This window comes from Eptatretus burgeri, chromosome 4 (assembly GCF_056783735.1).
Source record: "Eptatretus burgeri isolate ZD-2024b chromosome 4, Ebu_testis_v1, whole genome shotgun sequence".
Lineage (NCBI taxonomy): Eukaryota > Metazoa > Chordata > Myxini > Myxiniformes > Myxinidae > Eptatretus > Eptatretus burgeri.
In genome coordinates, this window is record NC_140964.1 from 97,559,672 (window position 1) to 97,585,354 (window position 25,683).

General features: G+C 49.0%; 1 protein-coding gene and 1 pseudogene across 2 annotated transcripts in view; one reads left to right on the forward strand and one right to left on the reverse strand.

The window, feature by feature from the left end:
* Positions 1-25,155, reverse strand: part of LOC147028726 (poly(U)-binding-splicing factor PUF60-like) — a 97,340-nt gene extending 72,185 nt beyond the window's left edge. For both annotated transcript variants that reach the window (XM_085879396.1, XM_085879395.1), the window contains exons 1-2: positions 24,833-25,155; positions 8,041-8,376 (exon numbers count right to left, since the gene is read on the reverse strand). In XM_085879396.1, the coding sequence (XP_085735522.1) occupies positions 8,041-8,376; positions 24,833-24,925 (429 nt within the window). In that variant the 5' untranslated portion in view covers positions 24,926-25,155. The remainder of the gene's footprint in view (positions 1-8,040; positions 8,377-24,832) is intronic.
* Positions 13,480-16,268, forward strand: LOC147028727 (uncharacterized; annotated as a pseudogene).
* Positions 25,156-25,683: the final 528 nt, after the last annotated feature.

Consider the following 25,683-nt stretch of genomic DNA (forward strand, 5'->3'; position numbering starts at 1 on the left):
ATACACAACGAAGCGACTTATGAAAAAAAAAAAAAAATTAAAAAAAAAATCACACTTGTTGAGTACATGACATGGGGAGCACATGACATGTGTCAAGTTTCAATATTTTCCATGGAGTGGTTTTCAGAGATCTGGAGGTCCAAAGTTCCTTTTTTCCAACATGGCTGCCACACCACATGACCCACAACGTCACAATCAATAAAACATCAAGCCATTTTGACACATACTTCTCTGTGGAAATTTTGTCTCTGGTGAAAATTGTGTCAATCAGATAAGTGGTTGGAGAGAAAGCAGACATTAGCATGAATGGACTTTCCACGCACGTACGTACGTACGTACATACAAACATACATGGACAACACGAAAACAATGCCATCAGCGACTTCATCAGCAGAGGCATAATGATGCAGATACAGCCTATCAGTGGGATACAAAACCTAAACTATTGTTGCGAATTCGCGCCTGCCGGCGTGCGAGCGGCCACGTAACTCGAATGGCGGCACGTCGCCCCACCGGACGGACAATTCTGTCGTGACCCTCTCGGACCAACGCCGGGAGGGAGTCACGGGTGGGCCTTTCGGCCTCACCACGATCGTGCCAATCGGCCCCCCGCGTGGGATAGGGTTGTTCGCCAAATTCGACCTACCTCAGTACCCACGCGGAGGGTAGACCGGGCGATCGCACCTCGCCGCAGGTCGACTGCGGACACGGGCCACTTAAGCGACTCGTTCCGTACTATCGGGATAACCGAGCGGTGTTATCGTCGGCCTCGAAGGTCCCGATAATCGGCGGGCGCGAATTCGCAACACTGGTGTCAGGTCGTGGGACACAAACCCATCCCCCTCCTCGCGGCACTGGTGTCGGAGAGCGGGAAAACGGGCTCTCCTGTCTCCAGCTAAATTCACGGGAATCGGTCCAGGGGTGAGGGGAGCGACCCCCGATTCCCTCCAAATTACGAGCGAGTTAAATTAACCCGTTACGAGAAATAAGATGGTGTCTCAAGGCGAGCGGGAGCCGGGGGTATTAGAAATGGACTTAGAATGTGTAGAATCCATGGTCCAGGATGAAATCCCCGAGCAGGAAATGCTTATGGTACAGGACGAACTCCCCCAACTGAACCCAGAGCCCGAAATAGGTGCGGCGGCGGCCGCGGTGTATGACACCTCCCCTCCCCCTCTCCGCCAAAACCCCCCAATCCTTGCCGAATCGGCTCAGCTGAGTGCACCCGACATGGCCCAGCTATGCGCCATGCTGGCGGCAATGAATGCGAAGATGGATACAAACACAAATGAAATGAAAAACGAAATAAAAGGCATGAACAAGCAAATGAATACGGATGCGCAACAAATGAATGCGAACATAAACAGCAAAATGAACGAAGTGAAAACGAAAATGGATACGAATACGCAACAAATGAACGAAATAAAAACGAAAATGGAAACAAATGCGCAAGGAATGAAGGAAGAAATGAAAGAACTGCGGGGTGAGACGCAGAACATGGGCCGAAGCCTGCAGGCGGGCATGAAGGCAGTAACCGGGGAGCTAAAAATTGCAACGCCACGTGTGGGAGCAAACGAGCTGGGAGGGGGTGCAACGGCTGTCGGGCCCGCGGTGGAGGCGGGTAAGGACAAATTAAGTCGGGAGACGTGTTGGGCGAGGGTCGTGACGGTGACCGAGAGGAAAAAAAAATAAATGGGGAGACCAAAACGTGCGACACGAGACACGAGGTGACGACAAAGGAAATAAAAATAGTGGAGACGAGGGAGGTAAAGGGTGAAGAGGTGACCGAGTTGGCAGAGACACGGGAGATGGGAACGATAAGAGGGAGGACTACACGATGAAGATGGGGTTAGAGATGCACACACACACGGAGGTAGTGGAGGACCATGAGGGGGAGCTGGCGGACTGGGTGGAGACCCAGTGCGAGCAGTTGGATGGCCTCCTCCAGGAACGAGGGGAGGGAGTATGCCCCCTTGAGGCGAGTCACGACCAGGTGGGTTCGGTCGTGCTTTGCGAGGTCGAGGGGAGGAGTGCTGTGGACAGGTGCACGGAAAGCTTGGGGGGTAGAGAGGCCCCAGAGCCCCTTGTGGGGACGCGAATCCCGTGTCGTTGTCCCGGTGTGTGTGGTGTCGAGGTGTGTGTTCAAGAGTGTGGCAAAATGCGTGCTGCAACGCACGCATAGCGCGGTTGCAAGGGCGTGCGTGAGAGCGACCGGGTGGGTGTCAAAGACCCCGTGTGTGGATGAAACCCCAGGTGTGAGTGCCTCCCCGTGTGTGGAAGCGACCCTGTGTGTGAGTGGTGTGGTGGCAAGTGTGCCGAAGGGCGTGCTCCCCAGCACGCCGTGTGTGGATGAGACACCGCGGGCGAGTGCCCCCGCGTGTGTGAGTGAAACGGCCAGTATGAATGGAGCACCACGTGTGAGTGGAGCCGCGTGTGCGCCAGAAACGGCACGCGTGTGCAAAGCACGGTGTGTGAGTAAGGCACGGTGCGTGAGTGAGCGGCCGAGTGTGAGGGAGACAGCGTGTGCAAGGTCGCTGTGTGTGAGGGAGATGTCGGTCGGCATGCGTGAGCATGCAGCCGCGTCTCCTGGTGTGAATGTGAATGTAATGGAGTGGTGTGTGAATGTCGTAATACGCAGGTGTGCGTGGTTTGAATGGCGATGACGGCGACACAGAAAAGGAAGCCGAGTAGCGGCTGTAGAGGTTTTGAGCACCGTGCCGGGTTCACCCAGCAGCGAGCGTGAGGTCCGTGCTGTGCAACGCACGAGGCCGCCACGTGCCCGCTTGCGGGAGTGAAGCCTGGTCCGGAAACGCACGCGGTGAATGTTGCCGATCCTGCGACGGACAAAGTTTAGGCAGAATTACGGTTTTGGACCGGACGGGTTCTCCACGCGATCGTGTGTGTGAAGCTCCAACGGGCAAAGCACATGTGGTCGCGTGGGGAACCCCTCGAGACGTGAGGCTTGTGTTTTTTTTTTATGCTCCGGGTGACGTCATGGCTGCGTGTGTGGTTGGAATCCGGCAGGAGGGTGAATCCCTGCCGGATGGTACCGTCCAAGAGGGACGAGGGACGCGAACAGCTCCCATGACGTCATGCCAAAGGTGCGCGGCTGTGAATCGCCGCGCAGGTTGCGAGTTGCCGCGCTGATGCTGCGCAATAAAAAAAAAAAAAACCAGCAAGCCTCGCTTTCGGGTGAACAGGATCCCTGGGCAAGAGGTGGATGATCCCCTTGGCCTGGGCACAGGATGACACTAGTTAGGGGGAAGGGTTAGCTTAGTTAGACCGACTTCATGGGGCAGGGGTAAGTCCTCATGGAGTCCGTGGAATGGATTAGTTCGAGGGATTGCAGCCAGATTAGGATGGGAAAGTGATTTTTGATGATTTAGAGGACAGTGACAGACTTTGGATGTGTAGAAGGGACGTAGTTTAGCTACGTCGTGTTAAATGGAACGTGCTATAGTTTAAGAGACGACGTGGGAGCACGAGTTAGTTCGGGGATGTAGTTAGAAGGATGGCAGAGTTCAGCGGTGTGTGTGTTGAAGAGTTGGTGAGTGAAGTGGAAGCATGTGCTTGGTGAGTGAGTGAGGCCAGCGGGTCTGTGTGAGTGGAGCGAATGGGGAATGCATTGTGTGATGAGTGATTGGGGGGGAGGAGTGACTCCCGCCCAAGGGACCCCGGGGTCAGTGTAGAGTGAGTTAGCTGGGTTAGTCAAATTGAAAAATGAAGGTCGTTTTGTTGTTGGTGGGAAAGTAGGCTCGATACCCATTTGGAGGGGTGCAGGAGCCCTGTTGACGGGCTGGGAGCGTGGCTGCGAAAGGTGAGTATCGCTGAGTGGGTACCCCGGGCACCAGGCTAGTCGGCCGCGGTAGGCCATGGGCCCATGGGGGGCCGGGATAGAGTAGTGGGCACGGGTGCGCCTGCTTGGTGCGGGGGCCCGGGGCGCCATTAGCCGCGTGGGCAGTGTTGTGGGCACGGGTGACCCTCGGAAAGGGGCCCGGGAGGCCGGCCTGCCACGTGTGCGTTTCAGGGGAGTCGCCATGGAGGGCACTCCCCGGTGTTTAGGGAGCTGGTAGGCTCCGAGGCAGTGTAGTGCCCGGGGGTGCCATCGTCGGAGAATCGGCAGAGGGTCGTGCCTGCCAAGGGAAGCCACGCGTCCCAGCTATGGGACCGTGTGGGGGCAAGGCCCGAAATTGTGAGGATACCAACACAGGCGACGGGAATCTGGGTTGTTGGAACCAATAGTTTAAGCGAGAGGTGCTTGTTGAAAGCCCCGGGGTAGTTTAAAGTTAAATGGTTAGGGTAGATAGGAAGTGTACCCCTCCGCACCATCCATCCCTTCGCTCTCGTTGTGGGCCGCAGGACCCACTTTGTGTTATGGACCGCTGAAGTCTGGGGAGGCCATCCTGAGGCTTCGTTAGGCCTCGACACAGGATGCTAGCTCTCCCTTGTTCCCCTCCGGGAAGGGAACGTAGGGGTTGGGAGTAGGCTAGGGGAGGATAGGTTAGCCGAACAAGGACGATAAAGGGGGTTCGGGGACGAATTATAGTGGGGAAGTAAAAATAAAAACAACAACAACAAAAAAATAAGTTGGGGCTAAATTGGGTTTGACAAATTAAGGGGGTGGGTATAGACAGTGACAGGCAAAGGCGATAGGTGGGAGGGAGACAGTAGGCAGGTCTGAGCCCGCCTTCCGAGTGGCCAGCACCACCGCACTCCCTCCACCAACCTGCACTGCAAGGCAAAGGCCGGCCAACTTCATCGGCAGCTGTGTTTTGCTGCAAGGCCTGTACCGGCCGGATCGTCTACAGCTGTTTTCTGCAAGGCCTGTGCCGGCCAGTTCATCTGCCGGCTGTGCTTGCCTGCAGCGGCCTGGTTCTGCAGGCTGTGATTGCCTGCTGCCTTTGCCATGCCATGCCCACTGCCCATGTTCACCAGCCCCGTTCAATTTTGCTTTGCCCCCCCCTGTTCATTTCCATGTGCGCCAGGATCAAAGCAACAGTTTGCAAGATGCAAGAACTGCCCTGTTGGCAGCTACAACACGGGCCTGCAGTGGCGGCAGGTGCACCGTTTTGTTGCTTGCGTCAGTGCCCGTTCCGTGTTCTGCAGGGACTACCTTGCGGGCAGCCGCATCAGGAGACTGCGTTTGTGCAGCCCATGCACCGTTGTGGTTCACTGCGTTCAGTTCAAAAGAGAAGGCCTTGGACTGCGTGTGAGCAGCCGGCCACGTTCCCTGTCACCTGCATTGCTTGAGCCAGAGACTGCATGCGAGCAGCCTGGCTCCCTGCTAACTGCTTTCTTTTTGCAGAGTCCATTGATCCTGGGCCATAGTTTAGTGTAAAATTTGTAAGTTAAGGTTAAGATGTACTGTACATATGAGTGCGCCACCGGAATGTATGTCTTCGCGCCGGCAATTTTATTTAAGTCGTCCGTGTGAGTGTGTTTGTTTAGTTAGTTACTCAGCCCTCAGGTTATTTATTTTGGGGACACAAATACCATGAATGTCGCACTCAGGGATCCGTAGGTAAAACGTACTAGGCGAGAACTACACATGATGGCACACGAGAATTTGACGACTCGGGACGAGTCTGTAAAAAGGGGAGGGGGTAGTGTTGTGGTTGAGGAAATTCGCAAACCACCATTCAGGTCCCGTCGGTAAGATATCTCTGTAAGTACATCTGAAGTTAGCCCCAAACCCGTTGTTTAGAGGGAATAAATGTGATTCATTCGGGCTGCGACCCTTTGAGATAGCCGCTTTTCTGTTCTATCTTTATTTTGAACCAACCACGTCTCAACCGCCATCACACAACAACCACCGACCGCAACACCGCTTCACAACAACAACAACACCAACAGCCACGACCTTTACCTTCACAACTCGCTCCCGCAAACATCGCATCACCGCCATTCCAAACGTCGCCATGGCCATAAACCACCACAATAAACCCTCCACCACCTTCACCTCTCCTTCTGCGGCCATTCCCGTACCGCTTGTGGGCACCGAGCGTCAGGCTGTCCTGGCCTCGTGCGGGACGCGCGCCGAGCCGCGGGTGCAAAGTGCGGCCTTTCCGAGGAGAAGTCGGATCAGGAATAATACACGCCCACTTCTGATCCGTCCAATCAGCAAGCGCGGGGCGGTTTGGCCCCGCCTCCAGGCGCTTCGGTGTCGAATCGATATATGCAAATTCGAGGATCAGGGGAGACTCACGCCCCTTTTTCTCCGTCCAATGGGAGAGCGTGGCTCCACCCCCGAGCTCGTTCTGATCCAGAAATTTGCATATGGGTTCTCCTGCCGGACTATAAAGCGCTGAGCGAATTTAGTCAGTTTTGAGAAGAGTCAAGGCGAGTTTGAGTAGAGTCAAGTCGGGTCTGGAGAGGAGAAGTCTGTCGGGGCTCGCAGTTTGTCGGGGTTCGGAGTCTGTCGGGGCGCTGCAGAGAGAGGAAGCCTGGAGCGCGGTCGAGGTGGTTTGCTGCAGTCGGCTGAGGAGAATTGCGGAGGGGACTGGATAGCTCGGGTCCGAGGCAAGGAAGACGGCGGTCGGCGACGAGCTCGCAGTGGAGTCGCTCGTCGCGGGACCCAAGCAAGCCAGCGATCCTCTTTCCCCAGAGCATCAACAATTCCCCCCTTCTCCCGCCCCCGCTGAGATAGTGCGAAAAGGGGGGCCCCCGTTCCCACCCCACTCCAAGCAGTGCCAACGAAACCCGCGAAGGAGCGCGGAGTCGGGGCGCCGCCGCGCCACCACATTGGCGGCTCATCACAAAGGCAAGGGTCGGATCCACTCGGTCTCATGGCCCACAGGCCCCGTCTGCCTCCCTTGTCTTTGAGGGTGGCCCTTTTCTTTTGCTTTTGAGTAAATGTGTTGTTGGCGCCGTCTGTAAAGTAAAACTGTTTAAGTGTTTTTGTGTGCTCGCGTAGTCGGTAGTAGATCTGCATTGTTGTGTTTCTTTTGTTACATCTGCTTTTGGTGCATAATTGGTGTAATTGTATATGTGTGCTCTCCGTGTGCCGCGGAATAAATGTGCATTATGTTGAACTGTTTTTCCCGTTTCGCTTCGTCTTTTCTTTAATTGAATCTCCATCTTGCTTCACGTAAAGGGTTGGTAGTGGGCTTAATATGCCCGATAATTAATCGGAACCGTCGAGGCCGCCGATAACACCGCTCGGTTATCCCGATAGTACGGAACGGGTCGCTTCAGTGGCCCGTGTCAGGAGTCGACCTGCGGCGAGGGTCGATCGCCCGGTCTACCCTCCGCGTGGGTACTTAGGTAGGTCGAGTTTGGCAAACAACCATATCCCACGCGGGTGGCCGATTGGCACGATCGTGGTGAGGCCGAAAGGCCCACCCGTGACTAGCTCCCGGCGTTAGTCCGAGAGGGTCACGACAGAATTGTCCGTCCGGTGGGCGACGTGCCGCGATTCGAGTTGCGTGGCCGCTCGCACGCCGGTGGGCGCAAATTCGCAACACTATTCAACCTGCTGGAGATATGCGCTCCAGAGCGTATTGGACATGTTGAGCATTTAAACTTTTAACGTTTTTTTCCCATGACGAGAAACATTCACAAGAACCAGTTTATACATCAGTTATTATGGGAGAATGTGATTCGCTGAACATCGTATTTTCTAGAGAACGTAAGTACGACGTTAAGTGAGGACCAAGTATTCTACAATACAGTACTGCAAAAAGACTTGAGACGAATTTGAACAAGATTTTAATTGTGTTGACAACATTAAAATTAAACCAAACTAAATGGCTATATGAACCTGTATAGACAGAACACCTGCCTATAAAGGCCATGTTGTCCATTTCCCTTGGGTGGTCATTACAGACTGGTTTGACTACACAATTTAAAGATGGGAATAAGTGAAGTCCATCAAAAATACAAAAAAAATACATTTGCAAGGGAACTGCTTCCCAATTAATTCAAATTAAACATTGCAACCAAAAGGTAATTCCCAGCTCTTCCTCAATCAACTTGATATACACCTTAAGATATTCATCATTTGCACCAAACTCTGATTTCAGATCCTCAATTGCCACTTGCCTTTTGCAGAGCCTCCTGCTGAGCAACCGTTAGTGTGGGAAGTCCCTGCTTCTGCGTTGTTCTCCCGGTCATTGCCACAACCAGCTGCCCATTTTCAATTGGCTTTTCCTCTGTTATTCCAGGATCGACGATGCCGTTATCCCCATCTCCAAGTCGATTTTCAATTGGCAAGCTGGCTTCTTCAGAGCTCATGATGCTCTCAACCCTTCTTTCCACATCAACACTGAAGTCCATATCCATAGCATGTTGTTCCTCATCTTGTCCAAATGGCTCGATTAAGCCAAAGTCCAACTCATTGTGATCCCACTGTGAAACTGCTGTAGAACTAAGGGACACCTGAAAGAGAGCCGGGAGTGCAAAGCAATCCAAAAAAATAACAAATAATTAGCATTATCCTCCATTAAAACATTATCCCCTCACTCCGACAACTCGAGAGAATACAATTCCTATAAAAGGTCCCATAATGTAACCACCTAACTATTTATGAGGGCAAGTCACAAACCAATCACCAAAAAAAAATATTTTATTCGAAGTCTAAGGTTCGATTTCTTGAGAAGAGCTCAAAATATGTCAGATTCAAACTCTGATCCAGATTCGGTTAAACTTTATTCGTAATTATACTGAACATCTCCAATAACTTGTGAACAGATTCCTCGAACAAAATCATTTCCTGCTTATCACTCAATCAGATTCCTCAACAAATGGTCGTGCCTTTGTCTTGACATTCACCGATTGATGGATTGGTCTGGCATTGAAACAGACGTTTAGTCAAATTACCGAGGATACCGAGTCGGAGCACCCAAAGAAAAAGAAAAGGAATAGATGTGTTAAGACAAGAAGAATCCATAAAGAACTAGAAGGGCACTCGGTGGAGCACATACCTCCACCCCGTAATGCCTGATCCATGGAAACATATTGGGCCCAATACATTTTAAAAATGTCATGCTATATATAGTTTTTGAGCCCCACCTCTCAATGGTGAAGAATCACTAAAAAAAATAAAAATCTGATTTTCACCAAAATTGAATCAATTTGTCGTGGTCACACACCCACATGTCCACCAAGTTGCATCTGAATCCTTCCACAACTTTTTGAGATATCGCGCTATATATATATATATATATATATATACATATACATATACATATACATACATATATATATATATATACATATACATATACATATACATACATATATATATATATATATATATATATATATATATATATATATATAGGTTTATGCCTGGTGTTGGCTTAATGGCTGGAGTGGTGGGCTTGGGATCCTCGGGTTCCGAGTTCAAATCCTGCTTGGCTGTTGAATTAATACCAGGTGGGGATGACTCAGCCTGTCGTCCTTCCAAGATCTGGAAAAATGAGTGCCAGCTTGCTGGTATCCTGAGTTGGAGTGGTTCAGGAATGTACCGAATAGCCCAGGACACTGCTGAGGCAGCACCAATGCTCTGCACAGAGTATGGTCCCCATGGATGGATATCATTTTTGGCCCCATCTCTCAATGGTGAAGAACTGTAAAAATTGTAGTAGTCAGATCCGGATTCGGATCTTCACCAAAATCTAATCAGTTCATCCATGTCACACACCAAAATTGTCCACAAAATTTCATCCAGATCCGTCCACAACTTTGAGATATCCTGCACACAGACAGACAAACAAACAGACAAACAAAGAGAAAAGGAGTGAAAACATAACCTCCTTCACCTTGGGTGGTGGAGGTACCAATATGAGGGAACTCATCACAAAAGAATTTCAGCAAAGTTGGAGAGCAAAGAATTAAAAACTTAAAATGATGCAAGATAGTCCAGCAGATTAGCTCAACATATCAAACGAATTGTTCATTTTTTGATAAAAGCACCAAAATTGGCACAAGCATGGATTATTATATACTAAACAATTTCAGATATGGAGGCACTTGAAATTTTACCTCTGTCGGGCAGGGCAGCAATTTTCCAAAATGGTGGCCATATGGCATTCACAATATAGATATGCCGCTCTGGATGTCACTTTATTGTTCACGAAAAAATTATTTTCACGAAAAAAATAAGTGACCACTATATTCGTTGTTGTGTCTGTCTGTCTGTCTGTCTGTCTATGTCTGTGGGTCTGTCTGTCCTGAACATAGCTCCGTGGGTTTTGATCCGATCCTGGTAAAATTTTGGTGGGAGGTTTATATCATGATCTTGTTGTGTTTTCCTGAGAATGGGCGTGGTGCGCCTATTATGGGCGGAGCCACGCCCAAAAAACATGTTTTTAGGGGGTAGCCGATTTCAATTTGCATCTTCTCCAAGGGGGTTTGTCGAATCTGACAGGGGTTTCGGTATTTGGTTAGCCCAATGGCACCTGCATAGCCCCACGGAGCTCGATTTTATTTTCGTCCCAAGGTCAAGGTCACAAGATCACGAACTTAGAAAATTACGAATTTTGACATAAAAATCATACGACCGCCCAAACTTTGAGAGCTGGGATGACAATATTTTTTTCTGCATAATATTGAGGTCATTCCCCACCTCAAGTCTTGAAACCATTTTGCTCTATCTCGAACACCTTGCCCGTGGCGCCCCCTTCAAGTTTGTTTTTTTACGCTGATTTCATCAAAGTCTGGATAATCCGAGGAGTGCGAAATGCCATATAGCCGAGATGACGTTGTATTGTTCCTGGAATGTTCCAGAGGAAGTTTTGCACCAAAGGTCATAATCCTTGACCTTTGACCTTTAAAGTTCACAAAGGTCAAATTTTCAAAGTGGGAATCGAACCGGGTTTTCGACCTTCTTCGATGAACCAACTCCAATAAGCTATAGCACGAATCCTGTTTCCTTATTTTAATGTCCACAACATTGTTTTGTGACCTTAAAAGGTGATGCAAAGGTCAAATTTTGAAAGTTGTTGAACGAAACCGGGTTTTCGACATTTTGCAACTAACGAGTCACCCGTACCACATCATGTTGATCATTTTTATAACTTGGTCAAAAAATCACATCGTCTCATCCTTGACTTCTGAAATAATCTACATCGTCAAATACCGCTCGTGAACAATCGTCGTCTTCAGACTTGTTATTCTCAAAGTTGTTTTAAAGGTGTAAGTTGGTAATACTATTGCACCAGAATATCAAACAGAGGGTTACATAAATATATATATGGCCGCCATTTTACAAAAATGGTGGCGATTTATTGAAAATTTCAGTGCTAACTCAATGACATTACAAATGAATTTAATAGTGACTCCAATCAACCTAATAATGTGTTACATGTCTTTGCAGAGTATGGTGGTGGTGGTGTTGGATATTGTGATACAGATGTGGCGGTTGCAGTAATAGGTGACCCGATAGCACATAATAGCGACGAAGACACTTAATTAATCATGTCAAAACGGTTCAAACTTGTGGACACATGTGCATTGACCGCATATCAACAGCCAGCTCATACAAACTGGGAACTTTGTGTTATATGCCAGGAGCAAACAATGGAGTAGCTTCGATGCCTGGCACTGTCGAAACGGTCAGGCATTGGAAGAGGGTACAAGTCACTTGCTGATAACCTTGTCAAATTCAAAGAACTAAGAAAGTTACCAAGAACATTGAAGTCAGACAGAATAGATGGTGGTTCTGGTATTGAAGCTGCTATGGTTGCCAACGAGGCTAAGTGGCATCACACATGATGAATGGGATACTCCGCTACAACAGTACAATGCTGCGAAGAGCAGAGAAAAGAACGATGCCAAGTGTAGCAGCTACGTCGAGTGGAAGTGGTGATACTCCATGCAAACGGACTAGATCGCGGCCTGCTTGCACAGAAACAATTGCAAGCAAGCCTTCATGCTTCTTCTGTGGACATTTGGCTGGTAATGATGACATTCATGAGGCTTCAACATTTCAGATTGATTGCAATGTACAGGCAAGTGCAGCAGTTGTTGAGGATACCGAGCTATTGGCCAGGCTCAGTATGGGTGACATGGTGGCATCGGAAGCCAAATACCATACAGTGTTTGCTGGCCCTATACAATTGCTCAAGAAAGGTCTACACAGATAAACAGCAAGGGACAGATCACGAACGTGTAATTTCCAGAATCGCCTTTGGTGAACTTCTGATGTACATTGAAGAAACTCGCCTGGAATAAGGAACTGCACCAGTCTTTAAGCTTGCTGATCTGGCACATCTCTACATGTCAAGAATGGAACAGTTGGGAGTTACACACGACAAAAGAGTAAATACCACATGACTGAAGCAAAGACTCTTGGCCCATTTCCCAGACCTGCATGCTCAGAGTAAGGGGAGATGTTGTGCTAGTATTTGATGAAGATATCGGTGCTGCATTAGGCAAAGCCTGTGATGGGGACATTGATAGTGATGCTGTTCACCTTGCACGTGCTGCACACATTGTACGTCAACACATGTTCGAAGACTCAATGCCTTTCAATGGGGCATTTGATGCAAGGTGCCAGGAGAACTCTGTGCCAAAACTTTTGCTTGCCTTAGGGCCCTGTCACACCTTGACGTTTTAGCCAGCGTATCAAAATGCATGTAAAACGTTGGCGTACGCTGAACTATTGATGTTTTTTTTTTCAGTTTTGGGCTTATTCATAACGAGTTGGACGTATGCATAACGTATTAGTAACGTACACAGAATGTTTCGATAACTTATAGATAACTTATACCAACGAATGCTTAGCATGTTGTCGGCGTTCACAACCTATGCCCAACGATAGTCTAACTTGTGCATAGCGCGCGGCAGCGCATCACCAACGATCACGTGGCGTAGCCTATTAATAAGGCTGCCGCTCAACGATTTAAATCATAACCGCACCAGACATCAAAGTGTCAACATCACCGTCATGCCGAAGAAAAAAAAAATAAAAATAAAAAAGCCAAGCAGTCTGGAACACTGACGGGTTCCTCCTTTGAAGCCCATTTGTATATACCAATTCCCCTAAACGCTGCCAATACGCCATTATACGGTAGCTGCAAGTTAGAAACACGTTCAGTAAGCTCTGTGGTCGTCCGGAAGACGTCAAATACGTCTACATACGTCAATATGCATTGGAGATATGTTACACAGGTTCAAAGCACGTTACTCATAGGTTAGAAATAACTTTCGGGTATGCTAAACATTACCTCGACGCGTTTCGACTTGTGATTAACTTACAAGTAACGTGTCTCGACATGTGTCAACGTCGCATAACATCCCTACAACTTATGGCCAGCGTCTGCGGAACGTGAGTCATACGTCGAAAAATTGAGCACGCTTAAAATTTGTCGACGAGCTCGGCGTACTACGAAGTACGCCAGCATGCTTCAGCGTGCTCTTAACGTATACAAAACTTACCCATAACGTATTCGACGTGTGCCAGCGTATTTGCCAAATTTTTCATAGGTCGGCATATGCTGGCTAAAACGTCAAGGTGTGACAGGGCCTTTAGTAAGCATGGTGCTGGAGGACCCCAGCATAGAGGACCAAAGCCTGGTGTCTTCGACACCAGCAACACTGGCTATTGCCCAGCTTCTGAAATATAACTGTGAAGCACACCTCTTCACCCAGGAAACGCCTCTTCCAACATACCTTGGGCTAATGCTGCATGCAAAAACTCATAAGAAAGAACTGGTAGAGAGGCTATTCAATCTTGGCCTCAGCATCTCATATGACCGCGTGATGTGCCTCTGCTGAGATGGGAACAATGTCTGCCAACGCTTTCGCATGGAGCAAGTCGTTTATCCAACTACCATGCGTGGCAACATATTCACAACTGCTGCTGTGGACAATATTGACCACAACCCGAGTGCAACCACAGCCAAAGACTCATTCCATGGAACAGGAATGTCATTGCTGCAACATCCCACTTGCGCAGATGCTGGAGTAGACCGTGGTATTGTCATAATTGGAGGCAATGTTGGCTCGAAGACGGTGGGTGATCCACCACATTTCTATGCTGATGTACCGGCTGTTACATCCAGCATCAAGGAATCTACTGTTCCAGCTACCCATGTCACCTCCCTGCGAAGGAGTAATTTCAAGACCCATACCGAACAACAGTGCAGGTGGTTGGAAAACACGAGACATGTCCTTGATGATGATGATGAAGAGAAGCACTTTGAGAACACATCATGGGCGGCATACCATGCAAGCCATCAAACCCCTGGTGATCAAATCATCATACCCACTGCCTTACTCCCCCTTTTCCAGGAGTGTGCCCACACTGTGACGATGATTAAACACTCAATGGATGTAGTGAAGAATGCTGTCGAACATCTTAACACAGGCCAAACTCCAGTGCTGACATTTGACCAGCTGCTATATGCTCTCGCCAAACAGATCCAGTGGAAGTGGCCTGAGAAATATGGAGATCAATTTGTTGTGATGTTCGGTGGTCTCCACATCGAGATGGCAGGTCTAAAGACTGTGGGTGACTGGCTACGTGGAAGTGGATGGGTACAGGCAGAGATTACTACAGCAGGAACAGCAGACTCCTTCCTCCAGGCAGCACATGTTGCACGTACAAGAAGGGCACACCAAATCACAGCTGCTGCCTTATACATTCTGCAACAGAGCCTATCACCACTACAGTGTTGCCAATACAGAAGATGGAGTGACCCCAGTGGACTTTGATGCCTGGTGTTATGACAGACAACAGGATTGCCCACAGTTTCAGTACTGGGAAACAACAATGGCACTGGAAATTTGCATTTTAATCTTTGTGCACTCCATCCAAGAAGCCAATTTTACAAGGTATCTGTATGCACTGACAGAACTGACTCCATGGTTCTATGCACTAGATCACACAAACTATGCGCGCTGGATACCAGTGCATCTGAGAGATATGGCTCAACTGTCAAAGTAACACCCAGACGTTTACAGAGAATTTAGTGCTGGTCACTTTACGGTGCAGAAGACCAAATTAGTATTCTCAGCCATCACTATTGATCAAGCACATGAACAGAATAATGCTTGAATCAAGGGTGACGGAGGGGCGATTGGCCTCATAGAGAACCCAAGTGCTCTGCGGCGGTGGATGATTGCTGGTCCAGAGGTTGCCAGTTATTCAGGAATTAGAGAATGTGGAGCTTCACTGGGAAAAACGAGTAGACTTATGTCACCATGATCAAACATCGAGTGTACAGAAATCCTTTGCAAAAGATGTTCATTCACTTGTGAGTGTAATTGAGGAACTGGGCAACCATTTTGATGAGGAGCGCCAAGACTTACTTGTCCTTGATACCAACGAAATTGCAGACCCTTCAGTACTGAAGACAGTCCGTACTGCCAAGAATCTAGGCCATGAACAGTTTGATCAATTCACAAAGGAACGTCTCCAAGACAGGACCAAGTCAATCGATGATGTACTTCACCGTAATAAGCTACCACTTTTAGGCACCCCGAAAGACAAAGCACCTAAAGGAAAGCAACAGTTTGCCTCCCTGAAGAGTGACATGAAATTATTTTCTCTGTTGTATAATCAGCTGTCAGACTCGGGATGGAAATCTTGATGAATTCTTTCAACACGAGAACCAAGGATGACCACCAGCACTCTCTGAGGCAGGGAGACTTCACCGAGGCACCAAGAGTGACTTGACGTGTCTGGAAGGCCTTTCCAATGCACAATCAGAAGCTCCTAGTGTCACCAATATAGTATTCGATGGAGCAGCCATCATTCAAATGCTGAAGCCAGGAACTGCAAAGACATTTCTTGAATATGCCATTCAGGTGTTCATCCCACACATCTTACTTCAGACAGCTTCAACATGCATCACGTCGAGATCTGGTCTGGGACAGCTATGTAATTGATTCTCTGAAAGCAACAGCCAGGGCAAGGCGTGGAAAGGGGGTTCGCAGATGTGTTGTTGAATCTGCACCCATACCAAAAAACTGGCAGGACTTCTTGCGTGTGGATATCAATAAGACAGAACTGTTCAGTTTCCTGTCAAAAGAACTCATCCATTCATTCGATACTGAAAACAAGGAGCTGGTAGTCACAGATGGGGACCGGGTACTCTGTGCCACCACAACAGGACATTGACTCACTTGCATCATACAACTATGAAGAGGCAAACAGTCGAATGTTGCTGCATGTAGCACATGCTGCAAAGCAAGGACAGCACCAGATACGAGTATGTACTGTTGACACCGATGTTGTGGTGTTGGCTGTGATGGTAGCTCATACACGACCAGATAAAGATGAAGTGTGGCAAGCTTTTTTTTGTATACCTTGTCGAGGCTCATGTGAGAGCTAACACATCGCACTGCAAAGGGGGGGGGGCATGAGACAGGAGGGGTGGGAGTTGGAAGGACAAAACAGTGGGGAACAGAGACGTTAGATCTGTGGAAGGGAGAGGGATGGGGTGGGGAACATGGGGAATACAAGATGGACATTACAGGGACTTTCAGGAAGGAAAGCAGGGAATTTGAAGGAGGTGGGCTTGGGTGGATTATCGGGGGTAGAAAAGATCAAGGATTTGGATGGGGGATAAGAGATAGTGGGGAACAGGTGTTTTGAAGGCCTGGAGGGAAGAATTGGATGGAGTAGAGTGAGTGAGTTTATTCCAAAGGCAGGAAAAAAAAAAAGAAATGAAAGAGTGAAGGTGAGCAGCGATTCGTGATTTTGGTAGTTTTACCAAAAGGGGGTTGTTGGCGGACCTTGAGTGCCCTGCGGAAATGTGGTACGGACAAATTGCAGAGAGAGCGGGGGGGAGGGGCGAGGCAGGAGAGGAGACTGTAGAAGAAAAAAGACCACCGACCAGCCTGCGGTGAGAGAGTGAGAGGCCCAAAGACTCAGCCTCATTGCGGGATATGCCAATGATCCGAAATGCCTTGGTTTCCACAGCATGAAGCCGAGAAAGGTGGGAGGCAGGAGCACCAGCCCAGAGGGGAGAGCAGTTCTCCATCAGGCTGCAGACGAAAGCTTGGTAAGTGGTCAGGAGCTCAGGTGGGACGAAGAAGTACTTTGCACGACGGAGGATTCCCAGTCGGCGACTGGCTTTGGAGGCGAGGTTTGAAATGTGGCTTTCCCAGGAAAGGTCATGGCAGATAGTGAGACCCAGAAGCTTGAAAGAAAGGACTACTTCAAGAGAGGATTCCAGAGGATTGTTGAGAAAGTGGATGGGGGGTTTTCTAAACGGTCCTTTCGAAGAGACATAGTGAGAATGTGACATTTGTCTGGATTGAAAGACATGTTCCACGTGTTGGACCAGTTTGTGATTTTATCCAGATCTGCAGTGAGTGAAGAAGCTGCTGCTTGCCGGTCTGAGGGATGACCGATGGTATGGCAGAGGGTGGAGTCATCAGCAAAGAGATATAGAAGATTTTACAGAGAGTCAGAGAGATCATTGATGAAAACCAGAAAAAGAACAGGGTCCAGAACGCTATCTTAAGTAACTCCAGCCTGGACAGGAAGAGGGGATGAAAGAACTCCATTTAGGGCCACACGTTGACTGCGACAGGAGAGGAAGTCTGCGAGCCATGAGTGGAGATCGCCTTCGATACCATAGGAAGAGAGTTTGGTGAGCAGGGCAGGGTGCCAGATCGTGTCAAAAGCACATTAATTGTTACGAATCTGGCAGCCATGAGTACACAACAGCCAGAGTCCTTATAGATCAGTTATATCAGGTAAGTACATGTTTTTAGTTTGGGTCCCGCCCCTCGTCTTATGGGAATGAAATGTACTTGCACTGCAGAGTTATTTTGATAGTCAGGGTTTTCTTTTACATTTTCACAGCACTTGCAACCACAACACCTTCGCTCCATCCTGACGCCGTAACGCTCGCGGTGGACGGAGTTCAAGAAGGACTTGGCGTCTCTCTCGCACAATCAGAGAGATGCGAGCGAGTTTGCCATCGGTGGGCCAAAGAGAGCCAAATAGGACAATGTTACTCTTCCTGTTTGAGGGGCGGTCCACCATGACGCCCGCCACGGTCCAATCAGCGGACTTGGCGCCCCTTTTGGCCAATCACGGGGGCGATGAGAGCATTTGCACGCCACAACTGTCCAGGGAGAGTGGGTCAGAGGAGGCAGCTCCTCCCCTCTGGAGAAGGAGTGAATAATTGTTCGGCACGATCCAACTGGTGAAGAGTTGGTTTTTGGTCTGCCGGATCGCCTGGCCTTGCCTGCTGGCGCTCGCTGCCTCGGCCGTGCTCACGCTGGTTGGTGTCCGCCATTCCTCCTCCGTCCTGGGTACTTGGAGTGGCATCGTGGTTGCGGGTTCAAGTCCTGCCGGTCCAGGACGTCGAAGACCACACAAGGTGGACAGGTCCAAGATAGCTCTGGTTTCCAGCTCATCTTCCCTCGAGCTGGGAACCTTCAATAAAGACTATTGAGATCCATCTTCTTTTGGGTATTTGTGTGTGCAGATGTGTGTCCTTGGGCCCCGTCTATAAGTAGAAACTGTTAGGTGCCCATGTTCATTGCACTCGTTTTTGTCGCAATAAATCTGCTCTTTGTGTGTTCCCATTCCCCCCATTGTAAAATAATTCTTCTTCTTCTTCTTCTTCTTCTTCTTCTTCTTCTTCTTCTTCTTCTTCTTTCGGCTGCTCCCGTTCGGGGTCGCCACAGCGGATCATCCGTATGATCCGCATTGAGATTTGGCACATGTTTTACGCCAGATGCCCTTCCTGACGCAACCCTGGTCACCTCTTACGACGCAGGGATATGGTACACCTATTTTAACCAGGGTATACACCGGCCCAGTACACTGGTACTCATTTCGCCGACCTCGGAAGGATGACAGGCTGAGTCAACCCCCTGGTGTATTAATTCGGTGACCTAATGGGGCTTGAACTCAGGACCTCTTGGATCCCAAGCCGCTGCCCTAACCACTGCGCCAACACCAGGCTCCCCCATTGTAAAATAAATAACCCTCGTTAAATGTATCAGCTAGTTTCTGTGATCTCTCATTGGCTTAGCACGGTGCGTGTTGGGAAATTGGGAAGCGAAAAATTGTGCATTTGGTCCGGCGGCTCTGGTAACTCCGCTCGGTTACGCCGCTACCCGGATCGGACAGAGTAGGCCGAGGGTGTGGTTTCCCCGGTAGTTGGATGGCGTGAGTAATTCGGTAAATTGGAGTTCGACAAGTGGACCCTCCCTCACGCAGTCGAAATATTGTAAGGGAACCGTGCCTTTCAGAGTTCTCCGAGAAGCACGATTTAGATTCCGAGTGTTCGGTGGAGCTGACTCTACTGTTCCACCTAGTGGTCGTGCTCGCAACCGATAACCAGCACCACAACAATATGTCCAGGGATACGGCTCGGATTTCCTGTCTGGCATTGAGGACCTCCATCCATTGTTGCGAGAGCAGAAGCAACATATCCAGGGTAGAGTGACCTGGTCTGAAACCAAATTGATGATCAGAAATCAAGCCGTTGAAGAAGAGGAAGGATTTAATGTCTGAAGCGATGATTGATTCCATAACCTTGCTGATTGGGAGAAGGCTGATTGGTCTGCAGTTGCAGGGATCTGTTTTTGCACCTTTTTATGCAAGGGCAGTAATGTTTGCCGATTTCCAAGAAGATGGCAGATGACCTTGAGCAAATGAGAGGGTGAATAAAACAGAGAGAGGGTGAGCAAGAGCAGAAGAGCAGGCTTTGAGGACATGTGGGCTGATGCCGTCTGGACAGGTTGCAGAATATAAGTCGAGGATTGACAGCAAACTCTCCACCTTGTCAGGAGAAAAGGATACAGAGTCCAGGGACAGTTGGGTGCGACTGGGTAAGGTGGGTAGAGAAAGCGATGCGTTTTGGACACAAGATTTAGCTGCAAACACCGAGGTTAGGCATTCAGCCTTTACACATGCGGTATCAGCAGTGCGGCCATTTGAGGTAAGGGAGGGGATGGAGGGGGAACATACACGAGAAACAGATTTTATTAAATGCCACCAGGATTTTGAGGAGGGAGAGATGTTTGAAAGTTCAGACTTGAGCTTAGAAAGATGTTGTTTTCTGGCTCTCCTGAGGGTAGCTCCACACTTGTTCCGAGCTTTATGGAAGGAACTGAGATTACCCTCAGTTGGGTTTGCTTTCCATGAGGCAAAGGCAAGTTGTTTCAGAACAACTGCCTCGCCACAATCTTCAGTGAACCAAGGGCGGGAGGAAGGGTAGGCAACTGAAGACGAAAGGGAATAAATCTGTACACGAGGGAGAGCATGTTTCTTTGAAAGAATTCCCAGGATGAGTTGATGTTGGAGAAAGTAGCGATACGAGACCAGTCTCCAAGTTTGATGGCTGCTTGGAGACCCTTCCAGTCAGCTTGAGTGAAATGCCAGACTCTATGGCGGTGAGGTGGTTCTCTGATAATAGCCAGAGATGTCCACTTTCACAAGGACGTGGTCAGAAGAACCGATTGGATCGGCAGAAGAACAGCAGATATGGTCAGGGAAATTTGTCAAAATCAGATCCAGAAGAGATGGGACTACCATTGGTTGAGATCCGGGTTGGGAAGTTGACCAACTGAGTCAGTCCCAATGAGTCGCACAAAGCTTTTGCTGAAGTGCCATGACAGGAGAGAGAGGTACCCACACCCAGCCAACTGGCATGATGACAATTTAAGTCACCACATATGAGGAAGAGAGATTTTGGATGAGAATATAGAAGTTGGTCCATGGTTTCATATAGTGAGGTGTCGATGGAGTCATCACTGTTCGGTGGACGGTACAGTACACATATAAACATGAGGTGGGAGTGGAGGGGAAGCCGTAGCCAGAGGTATTCCTGGGGGTGTGGGGGAGTGAGGGCAGTGCATGGAGAGTGAGGAATAGAGTCTTTGATGAAGAGAGCAACTCCTCCACCAGGACGAGGCTCAGGTCTGTCATACCGGAGGAGGGAGTAACCAGTGAGAGATAATTGAGAGTCAGACACGTGACTAGTCCTTTTGGAACATGCGACTCGGCACGTGACTTTTGGAACAGGAAAGAGTTTTCGCTACATACCAAACCACAAAATTGCAGCCTGTCTGGGTCCAGAGAAATCATGTGCGCTTCCAATGTTTCATGCCCTAACAAGGTGTGATTCGGTGTCAGCCTTTGTAGAAAAGGAAAGAAAACTGCATGGGCTACTTGGAACTCACTGCCGGAGCTCACTGATGCACTTTTGAGACTGGCACATGCTCCCAGTGGGATCTCAGAACAAATCATGAGTGTCATTGAGAGGTTAATCATACACCTCTTTGATCGAACAAGTACTTGAACTGATGTTAACAAGGCTCGGAAGAAGCTGTTTGCAAAGAATAACTCTATTAAGCGAATTCCGCCAACACAGGCTGCTCGAATACAACATGTTAAGAGGGCTGTTTTCCAGGGTGGCCATATCTGAGGCCAGACACTGCTTCCACAGCATGCACTTCCTTCTCCATGTAGCTGGGGTTAGATAAAGACTGATGATGGACTTTATCAACCAAATTGGACAACACTTCCTGAAGCATCCAAGACCTGCTATGAGTTGATCTCCTGTGGCTGCAAGAAAGGATGCCATAACCACTGCAAGTGCAAAAAAGCTGCACTTAAATTCACAGCTCTCTGCTGGTGTGAAGGAGAATGTCCAAGAAACTAATATACCTAACAGTACATCAATTTTTACAAAAGCTGAACTGTTTTAAAGCAATATGCTCAGATATGATCCCATTTTGTGAACATGGCGGCCATTTTGAAAAATGGCAGCCATAAATATTCAGGCCAGCACCTGGTTAATATTCTGGCACAAGATCATGAGCAATTGGCAGCTCGAAAGTGGCTATTAGACACAAACAGACATCAAGTAGGCATTTTCGATATAGATAATACAGCATGGTGGCCATATTGGAAAATGGCCGCTCTGGCCAACATCGGTACAATTTCAAGTGCCTCCATAACTGAAATTGTTAACCTCAGCCATCGAAGATCAGAGGTTACTGTTTTCACCCCTTTCTGTTTGTTTGTTTGTGAACAGTATTACGGAAAAACTTGACGGATTTCGACGAAACTTGGTGGGGGGGGGGGCGTTAGGTCTGGTCCAAGGATCATGCCATTAGATTTTGGACTTGGTCCAAAATCCAATATGGCCGCTATGGCGGCCAATTTGAAAAATTAGAATTTTTTTTTTTGCATTTCTACATGTTTTAAGTGATTTCCAACACCCCCCCCCCCAAAAAAAAAGAAATTTAGACAAAAAAAAATTTTGCAACTTTTTTTTTTCAACAAAATTTCGATTTCTTTGTTTTTGCATTTTTACATGTTATATATAATACAAGTGATTTCCAACAAAAAAACGTGCCAAAATTATAATTTCGGCTGATTTTGGAACTTCAGGTGGATATACCCACGTAAAATCAATTTCTGTCTCAAGGAATCTCGTTATGACGAATGAATTGAGTATGTTAAAGTTAAAAGTAAAAGGGAAAGTTGCAAACTATAACTCTGTGAGCACTGTTGACGTCAAATTGAATGAATAGGATATCAGGTTCGCTTGAGTGAACCAGCAGTATTGGCGGCAGAGGTTTTGCACTCTACCGAGTGCTCCCCCTCAAGTTTGTTTGTTTGTTTGTGAACAGTATTACGGAAAAACTCCAACGGATTTTGACGAAACTTGGTGGGGGGGGGATTATGTCTGATCCAAGGATCATGCCATGAGATTTTGGACTTAGTCCAAAATCCAATATGGCCGCTATGGCGGCCATTTTGAAAAATTATTTGAATTTTTTTTTGGGGGGGGATTTCTACATGTGTTCAGTCATTTCCACCCCCTCCCCCAAAAAATTTTTTGCAACTTTTTTTTTTCAACAAAATTTCGATTTTATTTGCATTTCTACATGTTATAAGTGATTTCCAACATAAAAACATGCAAAAATTATAATTGCGGCTGATTTTGGAACTTCAGGTGGATATACCCACGTAAAATCAATTTCTGTCTCAAGGAATCCAGTTATGACGAATGAATTGAGTATGTAAAAGTTAAAAGTAAAAGGGAAAGTTGCAAACTATAACTCTGTGAGCACTGTTGACGTCAAATTGAATGAATAGGATATCAGGTTCACTTGAGTGACCGAGCAGTATTGGCGGCAGAGGTTTTGCACTATACCGAGTGCTGCCCCTCTCGTTTACTATGCAATTATCTATGTCTGTAACAATTTTGATGCTTTAATGAAAAAATGAAAAAAATTCTTTCACACTCCACACGACCCCGCCCCATCTCCCCACGCACTCCCTCCTACCCCCTCCCCACCCCAACCCACCCCCTCCCCACGCACTCCACCCTACCCCCACTCCACCCTACCCCCACCTCCTCCCCACGCACTCCACCCTACCCCCCACCTCCTCCACCCTACCCCCACCTCCTCCACACGCACTCCACCCTACCCCCACCTCCTCCACACGCACTCCACCCTACCCCCCACCTCCTCCACACGCACTCCACCCTACCCCCCACCTCCTCCACACGCACTCCACCCTACCCCCACCTCCTCCACACGCACTCCACCCTACCCCCCACCTCCTCCACACGCACTCCACCCTACCCCCCACCTCCTCCACACGCACTCCACCCTACCCCCACCCTCCACACGCACTCCACCCTACCCCCACCTCCTCCACACGCACTCCACCCTACCCCCCACCTCCTCCACACGCACTCCACCCTACCCCCACCTCCTCCACACGCACTCCACCCTACCCCCACCTCCTCCACACGCACTCCACCCTACCCCCCACCTCCTCCACACGCACTCCACCCTACCCCCCACCTCCTCCACACGCACTCCACCCTACCCCCCACCTCCTCCACACGCACTCCACCCTACCCCCCACCTCCTCCACACGCACTCCACCCTACCCCCCACCTCCTCCACACGCACTCCACCCTACCCCCCACCTCCTCCACACGCACTCCACCCTACCCCCCACCTCCTCCACACGCACTCCACCCTACCCCCCACCTCCTCCACACGCACTCCACCCTACCCCCCACCTCCTCCACACGCACTCCACCCTACCCCCACCTCCTCCACACGCACTCCACCCTACCCCCCACCTCCTCCACACGCACTCCACCCTACCCCCCACCTCCTCCACACGCACTCCACCCTACCCCCACCTCCTCCACACGCACTCCACCCTACCCCCCACCTCCTCCACACGCACTCCACCCTACCCCCACCTCCTCCACACGCACTCCACCCTACCCCCCACCTCCTCCACACGCACTCCACCCTACCCCCCACCTCCTCCACACGCACTCCACCCTACCCCCCACCTCCTCCACACGCACTCCACCCTACCCCCACCTCCTCCACACGCACTCCACCCTACCCCCTCCTCCTCCACACGCACTCCACCCTACCCCTCCTCCACACGCACTCCACCCTACCCCCTCCACACGCACTCCACCCTACCCCCTCCACCCTACCCCCTCCACACGCACTCCACCCTACCCCCTCTCCACCCCTCATCTTTTTCACTCCACCCCTAGGTTCTCCCCCTCATCCCTCTCATCCCTCTCATCCATCCCTCCATTAACACGCACAAACTCCGTGTTCGGTTGGCAAAATCACCTTCCACGTTATCAGAGCCGAACCCAACCATTTTGGTTCATCGTCCGCTCTGGGCATAAACCTCACACATCTCACGTCCACCGATCTCAAATTAGCTTGAGAAACCAAACACTCGACTGACGAATCAGTTCCCCGATGCCGAGAACCTTACCCCTCAATCCCACCATGCGTCCTTTTTTCTCCCTCCGGTTACGACAGGCCCAAATACACTTAAATAAATAAATAAAACACATCAAGGAGCACGCGTCGTCGTCCGTTAAAATAAATAAATAAATCTTACCTCTTCCGACTCCGCTTGTGGCCCGTTGCTCTCTTGAGTTCCCTGGCAAGGACCAGAGTCGAGGTTTCCCGCGGTCTCCAACTGAGCCGCCATGTCCGGGGCGCCACACGGGCGACGAAACACGCGCGACAACGGCTCTTTGCTCGTTTTGGGGAACACAACAGGTTAAAAAAAATGGTTTATAAAGTATTGAGCTCACCAAATAATCGTGATATTATTATTTAAACTCAGAAAATGCGGTTCGATGAGAGCACTATCTGCCAAAGCCCCTTTTCACAAATGACATCTCGCGAGAGCACACAAGGGTCCAACACAAACTCTCGCGATATCTCGTGGACACAAAGTGAATCTCGCGAGAGTTTAAAATATTGCACCAGAGTTAATCAGGCAGGTGTTATCGCGAGACGAACTCCCGAAAAATGTAATTCTTGTAAGATAAAAAAAAAATAACCTGAACAAATCATGAGATTCACATGAATTCATCTGCGTCGACGAATTTAACGTGTTGAAAATGAAGCTTTATTCGCATCACGAGCTGTGTCCCCACAAAAGTAACCTTTTTAAAATTTATTCCATTAATAGTATGTGTCTTCTTCTTCCTCTTGAAATCTTCCTGGATTGTTCAGAACTACGAGACTCTATATAAACCACTCACTCAAACACGTTGCAGTCATCTCAGGAAATGCACTTCCGCTCCCCCCCCCCCAGGGGTGGCAAAAGTTTGATGGTACCAAAATGTTTGGCAACATTTCAGGAATTAAGATCAAAAGAAATCCCGTTCCTGTGAGTGGAGCTAAACGTTTGGGAGCCATTTTATCATCACTCCAATCCCCGAGTCATTTTCGAATCGC